This window comes from Frieseomelitta varia, unplaced genomic scaffold (genome assembly GCF_011392965.1).
Source record: "Frieseomelitta varia isolate USP_RPSP 00005682 unplaced genomic scaffold, Fvar_1.2 scaffold_881, whole genome shotgun sequence".
Taxonomy (NCBI): domain Eukaryota; kingdom Metazoa; phylum Arthropoda; class Insecta; order Hymenoptera; family Apidae; genus Frieseomelitta; species Frieseomelitta varia.
Genome location: NW_025110680.1, coordinates 98,489 through 109,826, shown reverse-complemented (window position 1 = coordinate 109,826; position 11,338 = coordinate 98,489). Strand labels below are relative to the sequence as shown.

The window sequence follows — 11,338 nt, the reverse complement described above, 5'->3', positions numbered from 1 at the left end:
ATTTTTCATTATTTCTTTCATATAACATGGATATAAAATTTCAATAATAATAAAAACATTGTTTTACATATTAATGTGATTTTAAATTAAATTTCGCGCATTTTTGATAACAGGTATATTAAATTCTGCGATTGTATAGTTTACACAGGTAGGTATGTTTGTGATAGTTTTATTTTACAATTTTTTTCTGTTGATATAATTAACTTAGTACATAGAATGTGAAAAATATTTGTGTAAAATGTAATGCGAATTTTAAATTGCATCATACATAAATCTCATATTCAAAATTTAGTTATCACTTAAGTAAAAGTGCTATGATTCAAATATGTATTTGTTAAAATATTACTAGTTACAATTTCCTGTATATCTATAGATTTACAGGATAAAATAACAATTCGAAACAATAAAAAGGAACAAAATTTCATAAATAATAAATAAAATAAATAAAAATAAAGTGAACTTATGGCAATAAAAGGCAGAAAAAGAAAAAATAAATATTTTAATAAATTGTCATTTGCTGTTATCATCAACTAAGCTTCAATCGTATCACAACTCTATATAAAAAATTTAGCTAGTATTTGAAATTGTGCTTTACTGAAATTCTGAACTCTTTCCTGTATATAGTTTTCTGTATTAAAAATTATGCAGATCTCAAGAATGCAAGAAAATATATCAAAGCAAGAACAATTGTGATTTTTCGAATGTGTATCATAATACGAATTTAGTAATAATTTTTTCCGATATTGTAAGAAAAAAGTGTAAGCAAGTGGGGGCGGAAGTAGTTAGTCGGTAATTTGTGTATACTGTTTGCTGTACTTTGTGACACTGTATATGAAAAGTTCGTGAGATTAGAAAAAAAAAACCTATAAAATCGAACAATATTCTCATGGAATGAAGATACATTTGCAAAGATTTTTATTCAAAATATTAATGGATGTGCATTTTTTCTCGAATATTGAATATATGTGAAATATTACGTAGCAATTTTCTTACTTTCGTGATATATCTTGGACTGACAAGCAACATAAATAACGTTTGAAGACAGTAATATTTTTCAGTCGTATTAGTAGTAATGCATAATCTGTTTCAAAGAATGTGTTGCTATATTTTTGTTTGATTCCCAGTTTGTCCTTTTACAATAACTATTTCGAATCTTTGGCTTTTTTTGAGATTAAGTACAGAATGTATTATCAGCAGATTTAAAATACAACTGTATTGTAAAAACAGCAGCTTGCAACTTTCTAATAGAGATCAATATTCAATTACTTTGAGTTTATATGAAACAAAACTCGAAAATGTCAAGCAAAAAAGTGAAATATGAAGAATATTATAAAACTAAGCTAAATCAAGTGGATTGAAATATGTAGTGCCAAATTGATTCATGGGTGTGACATTTTTAAATTTCATAATTTATATATATCTTCCATTACATGGCAAGTGCTGTTGCAAACTGTCCAAGAGAAGTCAGTAAGCATAGCTCTTGTCTGTAACTGGTAGTGAAATCTACATTGATAATTAGGGGATGCCCAGCCTACATTCGCTCGTCGTACGACGAGCTCCACTAATGGATATGGGTACTGCCACCAGTTCTGTGACATCTGTCAATCCTTCTAATAAAGTTGCTACAAGTCAAAAAAAAGTTGATAAGTCTAACAAATTTACTGGAGTCAGATCACCCTTATTGCGCAAAGAAGCTAGTGTTGTAAATCTTTCTTTAACAGAGAGGACTGCAATAGGAAAAGGAGTAGATGCTCCTTTACTTAGACCTGAAAGTAGTGCAAGCTTAGAAGCTCGTGGCAATAGCTGGTTAAGTCTAGGTCCTACAGGATTAAGAAAATGTGAAACTACTATGGGTTTAAGCACTTCTGCTTTAGAAGGCAGACCTATAAATCGCAGTCGAGTATGTTCTCGTTGCTCTAGTTTATTATCGTTGGCATCTAGTTCACGCTATAGTTTAGCTGCAGGCAATTTTGTTCCTGCAAATTCTCAACAGACGCTTGGACGTATTTTTTGTAAATTATGTCTTGTTGATACTTCTTTTTCTAAAACATTTAAGATAGAAGGCTGTGGTTGTTCCTATTGTAAAGATGTACGTATAAATTTTTTTGATATATATTATTATATGAAAAATTATTTACTTTATATATGTATATATATTGCATATTTCAGTGTATGAAAGCATATGTTGAATTTGAAATTGAAGAAGGTGCATATGAAATTAGTTGTCCTGATGCACAATGTGAACATGGAGCAATACTTTCCATGAAAGAAATATCAAGTCTTGTTAGTCCTGAACTTGTGGAAAAATATCATAAATTTCGATTGAATAGAGGTATGTAGGTATTCTTTATTTGTTGCAAATATTATAACTTAATTTAACTTAATTTAATAATTTTTGTACATAATATAGATGTGTCCATGGACAAAGCACGTGCTTGGTGCCCACGTGCAGGTTGTGAAACAATATGTTCTATAAATGCTACTGGGTCAAATGGAACACCTATTGGACCAGTTCACTGTCCTAATTGTTCTACAGATTTCTGCTCTATATGTCGAGAATCTTGGCATACTGGTCCTTGTTCAGATATCTCATTAGGTATACCATTTGATGGTGATCATATCAAATGTTGTCCTATGTGTTCTGTACCTATTGAAAAGGATGAAGGATGTGCTCAAATGATGTGTAAAAGATGTAAACATGTGTTTTGTTGGTATTGTTTAGCTTCTTTAGATGTAAGTACATTTGTTTATAATAACATAGTAATTTTTTTTAATTTCTAAATTTTATAAATACATTAAACCATATAGGATGACTTTTTATTGCGACATTACGACAAAGGACCATGTAAAAATAAATTGGGTCACTCACGTGCATCAGTTATTTGGCACAGAACACAAGTTATTGGAATTTTTGCTGGATTTGGATTACTCTTACTCGTTGCATCGCCGCTACTTTTATTGGCTGCACCGTGTATTGTATGCTGTAAATGTCGTGTATGTGGTTCATCTAGACTTGAACAAGAGGAAGGTGATACTACAACATGAAAAAACATTTTTCATTCTTGTATAATTCCTTTCTAATGACGAGTAATTAAATTAAACTATCCAACTTGTGCATGTAATTGGCGATTTATAGATATACATTGAATATGGTACATCATATAAGTTGTATGACAAAGAATAATATAAAAAAAAATATAAATAATATTTATCAAACATTTAATTTTGTAAATGAAGGGAAAGTTATATTATGTCAAATCATTTTTGTGGATGTTACTTATAATTAATAATTGTTTTCATTATCTTGACATATTATTTGCAAACTTCTGAGTTTAAAAAATATCAACATATTTGTATATGTATTTATGTTATTGTTTTTATGTAAGAAGTTTACATTTCTTGGATGCTACTTAATATCTAATTGATATTTAATAGTTATAATTTAGATATAGTAAGACTTTTTTATTGTTATTAGACTATAGTAATTTTTTTTTATTTTTTAAATGTCTATTATATCATAAATACTCATGTTTATGACATTCCAGAAAATTATATTTTTATTGCATTGGATTAACTGCCATATTCAAAATTGTTTTGAGTTTTTTGTATACATTGAGTAATAGCTTGTTTCATAATTATTTTATATATATGTGCATTGTTGTGGTAATTTTTAGCAATACTCAATATTCTGTTTATGCACTTTTATGTTTTTATTAATATATAAAGTTTTTTTTACAAATATAGACATAAATTGATGAGCAATGTATATCTATATCTGAATTCAGCAAAGTTGACATAATTTTCTCAAAGTTTTATAAATTGTTGATTGTATTACAGATTTTTGGTTTTATTCGAGCTATTTTGTTTAAATAATTAAGTGTATGTATAATTGTTATATGAATAATTAAGCTTTACCAAATTTAAAAATATCAGATTTACAAAAATATATAGATTCCATTATTGATATATACTTAATATATTTACTATTAATGATATATTTATGACCATAGTTTTTTGATTTAAAGCAAACTTATTCCATGTGTGTCTTAAGCAGCTCTTTGAATCGAAAATAGAATATAGACCAAAAATAGTATAAGCAGTATATTATAATACATAAATAATAAAATTAGATAATTATGAAGTATATAAGAAATCATTAAATTTCTGACTATAATTACATATAATATCAGATTTGAAACATGTCTATCTGTTGTTATGAATTTACATTAGAATTGGCATTGCAATAGGATAATTTCTCTCATTTTATATGTGCATATATAATGTCACGTGCGCAAATGCATATACGGCACATATACATATGTATCATACGTAAAGTTAATGTTGCCTAATCATAATGTGTGATTAGTTAATAACAATGAATTAGTATATGAAAAATATCATGTAACATACAAAATGTACGTTTGAAATCTTTGTTGTATTATTGATTATAACTGTATATGTAACCTGTATTTGAGCACGTATAACTATACGTTATTGATTATAATATGTAAATATACACATAATATATACTTATTAAACATATAGATATGATGTATATATAAAATTACCTGTATCTGTGTTGGTGCATTTTGCACAGAAGTCATTTAAGTCGAGTATGAATACAAAATAAAGAATATATCAAATTAAAAGTTAAATAGAAGATTACAAGCCATTTACGATATATTAATTATACGTTAAATTGTGTTAATTGTAGTATGATATGTAAGCAACTAATGTAAAAAAAGTCATTTGTTGCTATGATCTTCCTATATTATAATTATGTCTATCTTCCTTCTCTATATTTCTAAGATGTATCTCAAATGTGGTATTTTGTTTTAAAAACGCAAGCGCAATTAATATACATCTTTTACTTCTATGTCTAATAATTGAAACGACGCACGGTTGAAAGGATTAAAGATTGTTAAGTTGTGTAAATATTTTATTATACTTTCTACTTTGTATTATTTATTATTAAAATTCAGTTCTCATTGTTTCGATTTTAAATATTAAATATACATACGATAAATAAATGAAATTTTATTTGTAAAAGGGAAGTAATAAATAATTATTCAACAAAATTTTTACAGTAAAGTTTGTTTTCGATTGTCACCAGATTTTAAAAATAATTAAAAATAATAAATAAAACAAAATTACGGCACTTAGTATTTTTATGATAAATAATATTGGCTAAAATATTTCATATCGCATAATATGAAATTATTAGTTTACAAACATTAGTTTTGTAAAATAATTTAAAAACGTACAAATGTTGAAGATTTTTATACAGCATAGCTAACTTAATTTTATCACTTTAGTTATTACAAGTGTATCAATAAAGTTAAAATTAAATTAAAAAAATTTAAGATAAAATTAAAATTAAAGTTAATTGTGTGTGTGTGTGTATGTGTGTGTATGTATTAGAATATTAATAGAAAACATATTTTGGATAAAATTTTAGGAAATTAACAAAACAGTAGTGGATTTGACAATAATGTCAACATTTATTGCATAATAACCCATTTATTATTTTTTAATACAATTTTTTTTTTAAGAAAATTAAAAACGATTGGGTTAGAATTGTTTGGAATGAAAAATTTGCATAATTAAGATGTATTAAATCACAAGTAGAATTTTTAGTAACAGCAAATTTCCACTCAAATGAGTTTCATGGGGCTGTATACTTCACAAATTCTGTTATTATTTAATGCATCTTGTTTATTAACGGACCATGAATGAGTTGAAAATGGTACACAATTTATAAATTACACAACAATTCTGTAGTCCTACTAAAAAGTTGATCTTAGATTGATAATCATATACGTGAGCTAGTTAAAGAGAAGAAAATAACATTTAATAATCTAAGTCTATATGCTGTAACATATTAGTATTATTGTATAATAGTTAGTGTCAAAAGTATGATTAATAAATTTAATAAAAACGAGTAAACATAACTATATGGATACAAATGGATTATTTGATAAGACCCTTAGCTCTAAATAAATCTCTCATCAAACCCTTTAAATACCCAATTTCTCGTTGTAAGTCTGTTACTTGATTTTTTAATTTTTCATTGTGTTCAGTCAGCTCACGTTCTTCACCTAATATCTCTTTTATTTCTTGCTTTTTTTTCTGTCTGTATCGTGTTGCTGCATTCTTGTTTTGTTCTTTTTTTCGAACTTTTTTATCTTCGATTGATGGACGGGAATAAGGTTTCTGACGATTTTTCGTTGGAGCACATGTAGATTGTTTCGTACTCTTTTTTCCGGATTCTAAAATCCAATCTGGGTCGTCTACAGAATCTTCTGATGAAATGTAACTGCCACCAGAGCTAGTACAAGGACTAGATGGTGGAATATCTTCTGCATATAGACGTACATATTCATCCACTACAGCCAAGTCATGTGCAGCATCTGTATTTAATGGATCTAATGGTACATTTTTTGTATGCCATTGTACAGGTACTTCATTTACATATGATTTTTCCTCTGGAACTACTATGTTATATATAGGCTGATGATTAGAATATAATGGTTGTACAGGTTGTAAAGTAACAAGTAACTGGGTATCCACATTTAATGCTCTATGTGGTGGAGGTGACTGAGGAGGTGTAAGAGTAGAACTTGATGAAGGGACTGTTTGATGACAAGCTTCCACATCTCCCAAAACTGTTTCAAATTCTTGTAAGAGAGTTTGTGTATCATCTTGTTGGGGGGGTTTTGGAATTCCATTATATGTTGTCTTGATTTGTCCACTTTCAACAATTGGCAGTTCTTCAAAAATAGGCAATTCTATCTTTTCTTCTAACCAATCTGAAAAAGGCTCTGCAAAAATACCATTTTATCAAATACAAATAGATATCATTTAATTTATCTAGAAATGTATAAATAAGAAAAATTGGAAAATACATAAAAATAAATTTATTAATTTTTTAAATTATATTTAATGGTCTGAGTCATAAAAATTTTATATCATTCAAAATGTTGATAACAGATTTTGATACATAGCAGTATTTACATGAATTTATTTCAGCAAATATAGTTATATGATTAGTATCATTGTAGAAGTATGACACTAAATAAATAAATATATTAATAGATTACTATATCTTTTGAATATGAAATTAGATAAAAGTTGAAAACAATACTTGTTTAGCTTGGTAACTTAGGAGTTAACAGTACTTTTACTTATATCTTGCATGAAGAATAAGTAGGAGTGGTACATATATAATTTCATGGACGTTACTAGTTTAACTAGAAAAACAAGTTCTTGATTTGCAATTTCTTTGGCTTCTAACACTAGAGCCAATACTAGTATATTAATACGGTTATTTAAAGTAGAAAATAATATTGAAGATACATATTTTTTTCAGATTAATATCTGAATTTCTTCAAAAATTTAAGATTTGAGGAAATATTAGATTTTTAAGTTTATACATTAAGTTTGTAAATAAAAGAGTTAATGAAAGATTTTGAATTTCAATTTTCCTTATTTATCATATTTTAATTCTCTTGTTTACATTTCTAAATTAAGGAAAATATTTCAAAGATTTTTACATTAAAACTTTATACTCTACAGATGAATCCTAACCTATTTCTTATTGGAACTTGGATCAGAGTCTAACTTTAAATGTGTAAGTTATCTTCATTTAAATACAGAGGGCATGGGGTTAGATAAGAATGTTCTTTTTATTGTGAAGAGCTGTTGTATATATTACTATTTTGTTATTTAAAAAAACGACAAATAAAATAATAAATTCGGAGAAATTTATTCAAAATTTTTTTATTTTTATTGCTATAATAAAATATTAAATTATTTAAAAATGATCTAGTATGTTTTTCTATGTTATATACTGAATCTTAATTTATATACATTAACACGAAATTTGAAAAAATTGTATGTAATATTAAAAACATATTTCTCCAAATTAAAAAAAAAATCAGTTATTAAAAACAAATTTATAATTATATCTACTACAATTAGTTTTATATATATATATATATATATATATCTCATACAACTTGAAAAAATTTTAAGTTACAGACAAATTTAAAAATGTATTCTGTTATTCCATTATGGAGACAATATGGCAACAGTATTTTGATATGCGTAATAAAGGTACTTTTTCATCGGAATGAATGGTAGAAAGAGAGAGAGAAAATGAAACGAGCGAAAGGGAACGTACCACTATAACATACAGCAGCCATTATCACGTGCGTCTATTTTTGTCTGAATCCTTATTTTAAAAAAGAGAGAGGAATATATATGTATATTATAAATAAATAAAATTAAAAAAAAAAAAAAACTGTTTTTGACTGAATGATATGGTGGTGTTCGTCGATGTAAAACAACTAAGTCCAATGGGACACAAATTGCCGCGATTCAACGTCTTTTTACAAGTTTCTGGGAATTGACAATGATTTCTCGGTTCCACGTGTAGCAATATGCGAACTGCATGCTATTGTACAACATTAGCACACTCCAGCATCGAGACGTTAGACCTTTTTTTTCGTTCACTTTTAAAAATGCCAGTATTATTAAAATGTCTGATCTAGACAAGAATCTGTTTAACTGTATGGTTTACGTATATATCCAATTTCCTTAATTGTATTCTCTGCGTTCAACTTGAATATACGATCATGGGATATTACGCACTTCACCAATCACTTGTCATCGATTATCGATCAGTACGATTAATTAAAAATCACTATGCACAATGATCGCAGTCCAACAGAGACACTTCGAAATTTATTGTTTATCAGTTTATATAATCTCGAAACCTACTGTCAATCAAAACAATTATCGTGAGCACGTGCAACAGGTTAACGTATGTTATGAAAAAATCCGGTTCAAGATAAAATTGACTTAGATCTTCATAAAAAAAAAAAAATAACGTTTTCGACAGAAATGTAATGCAGTATATGATCCACAACAAAATTTTAAACAAATAGTTTTCTTAGTTGTTTAGACCACTATCACCGTCGACAATATACACATAAGTTGTAACGAACGTGAACGAAACAGATTTTACCACCAAAGACCGAACCCTTTTTTTCACTCGTATAGAAGAACGATTATCGACAAATGCAAAATAATAACAAGGTGTATCAAGTTTGTTGAGTGATTGAGTATCAGTAGGAAGGTAACGAAGACTAATCGACAGAATCGTACGATCAGTTTGCAATACTGCGAAAGACCACTCCCGCTTATCTTTGGACTTTCCCCTCTGACGCCCCCACTCCGACGCAGTCAGACACGTCATTCCCCTATCGGCCTTCAACCAAAGCCGTTTGTATAGAGGTTAACCAGTTTGTCCCACTCTCTTTTCCAGAAAAAAAGAAAGGAAAATAAGATATACGTTAGAGGAAGAGAGAAGAACGAAAGCGATAGGAATATATCGAGAATGCAGTCGGATGAAACATTAACGTTCAGTTTCTATCCTTTAATTGTACGCAACGTTAAAAACTAGAGGATGCCAATGCCAATATGAACTAACACAGAATTGTTCACCTACACTTACACACCTATACTTTTTAATAGGTTACGCGTTCTTTTTATATATAGCATGTTACTTCAGATTTGTATAAATTCTAATTATCCTCAAAATAATTCAAGTATAACTCTAATTACAAGATGTCAGGAAAACAATTGAGGAAATATACATGGGTCTCTATAAATTGTTTGGCTTGCAAAATATCTGTTTTTTAAATGTATAATTTGATATTTATGTAAAATAGTTTTACATTTACATTAGACTGAAATGGAAATTCCAGCAGATAGTTGTATTGTATTGTCAAGCTTAAACTATTAGACTGTATATAAAAGAAATATTTCCATAACTGATTACAAAATAAGATATAAGTATAATAAGCAATGTGAAACTAAACTTTTAAACTTATTTGTTCATAAATAAATGTGTATAGATTTAATATAAGGTTACAGTAATATTGAATACTTACCCTCTTTAATCCATTCATCTAATTTTTCCAAAAGTTTTGTAGCTACTTCTGCACGAGTAGGATGGGTTTCGTGTTTAATAGGTTCAATAACTTCTTTAGTAGGATCTACAGATTTATCATCAAATAAGAACCAATCATCTTCAAATTCATTCGACAGTGTCCCATTAGGAGACACTGGCTCGAACTTCCATAACCAACTCTCCTGGTCCTGATTGGATGCCATTGTCGTTATAGTCCCAATCAAGGTTTGTTAAAAAAAGATGAAAAGAAATTTGTGTCGGCTGTGCGACGTAGCTCAAAATGAGCGCCATATTGGCCCTGAAAATATCAAATATATATATTAGGGATAATGTAAACAAATATAATAAATTGAATAATTTATTTCTTAATAATATAAAATATTGTGTTTTGCTCGATATTAGTTATTTTAAGTATAACATAAGAGAACATCTTGTTACTTGAATGTAAATCTCAGAGCAGAAAAGAACAAAGACAATGTAAAGATAATGTTAATGCGAAACATGAGAAGATAAATAATTTATCGATGCACTTATAATTATAATATATTAGAGACCTTTACTTAAACACGTCACTTAAAAGCTTCTCAGTGAATCAAATATAGGTAATCGAATCGTTTATGGTTATATAACTTAAAAGTAACTCATAACCATAAAATATATTTATGAAATGTAAGAAAAATGGCCAACGATCCTCATGACGCAACATTAGGCCATATCATCTGGCCAAATTTTTAGCTTGTGTTTTGCTATTAATTGGATTCTGATTTGATTTTGAATCGTAATATGTAATAGAAACATAATATTGAGTACAAAAGATGTATATTTGTTGATGAAAAGGATGTTAAGATGATAGTTTCGATTATTGATAGTACGATTCACAAAATGGCAGACACGTTGTACAATGGCCGGAACATCGACATAAAACTAATTTTTTTTAATAAATATTACTTACTTCATGATTAATTAGTTGTGTCGGCACACTTGCGTGTGCAAGCTGTTTTGTGAACTACTGACTCATCTTGCTCGTGACGTGAAATGCAGAGAAAATTCGAACGTACTTCCTTCGCGATACATGGATGGCGAATGAGCGTCTCCTTCGGAGAATTTGACCGCTGAGGTCACGTGATTTGGGAATGCGTACGCAAAGGTGCTCAGTTCAGATCAATTTCATGGATTTTCTGCGCAGTTATGTCACCGCGATATTGCATTCCCTTTAAATACTTTCTACTTTCCGTATGTATTGTTAAAATTATTATTTTAATTTGTTATTATTATAATTCTGTTCATAACCACTAATAATTCAACATAATGATTTATAATTTACTTGAAAGAACTGTTTTAATATTTTACAAGAAGTGCGCA

General features: G+C 28.1%; 2 protein-coding genes across 3 annotated transcripts; one reads left to right on the top strand and one right to left on the bottom strand.

Moving 5' to 3' along the window:
* The first annotated feature begins 581 nt into the window (after positions 1-581).
* LOC122536962 (probable E3 ubiquitin-protein ligase RNF144A) lies at positions 582-4,935 on the top strand. The gene is made up of 5 exons (XM_043669779.1): positions 582-1,385; positions 1,520-2,089; positions 2,170-2,332; positions 2,411-2,733; positions 2,809-4,935. Exons 2-5 carry the CDS (start codon positions 1,523-1,525, stop codon positions 3,043-3,045), a joined length of 1,290 nt encoding a protein of 429 aa, XP_043525714.1. The 5' UTR covers positions 582-1,385; positions 1,520-1,522; the 3' UTR covers positions 3,046-4,935.
* A 546-nt stretch (positions 4,936-5,481) lies between these two features.
* LOC122536980 (activating transcription factor of chaperone) lies at positions 5,482-11,087 on the bottom strand. Of its 2 annotated transcripts, XM_043669816.1 has the most exons (3): positions 10,929-11,087; positions 9,957-10,274; positions 5,482-6,821 (listed from the first exon to the last, which is right to left on the bottom strand). In XM_043669816.1, exons 2-3 carry the CDS (start codon positions 10,177-10,179, stop codon positions 5,971-5,973), a joined length of 1,074 nt encoding a protein of 357 aa, XP_043525751.1. In that variant the 5' UTR covers positions 10,180-10,274; positions 10,929-11,087; the 3' UTR covers positions 5,482-5,970. The 2 variants fall into 2 exon arrangements, with proteins under 2 accessions (XP_043525751.1, XP_043525752.1); XM_043669817.1 differs by lacking the exons at positions 9,957-10,274; positions 10,929-11,087 and adding an exon at positions 8,183-9,161.
* Between the last annotated feature and the right edge of the window lie 251 nt (positions 11,088-11,338).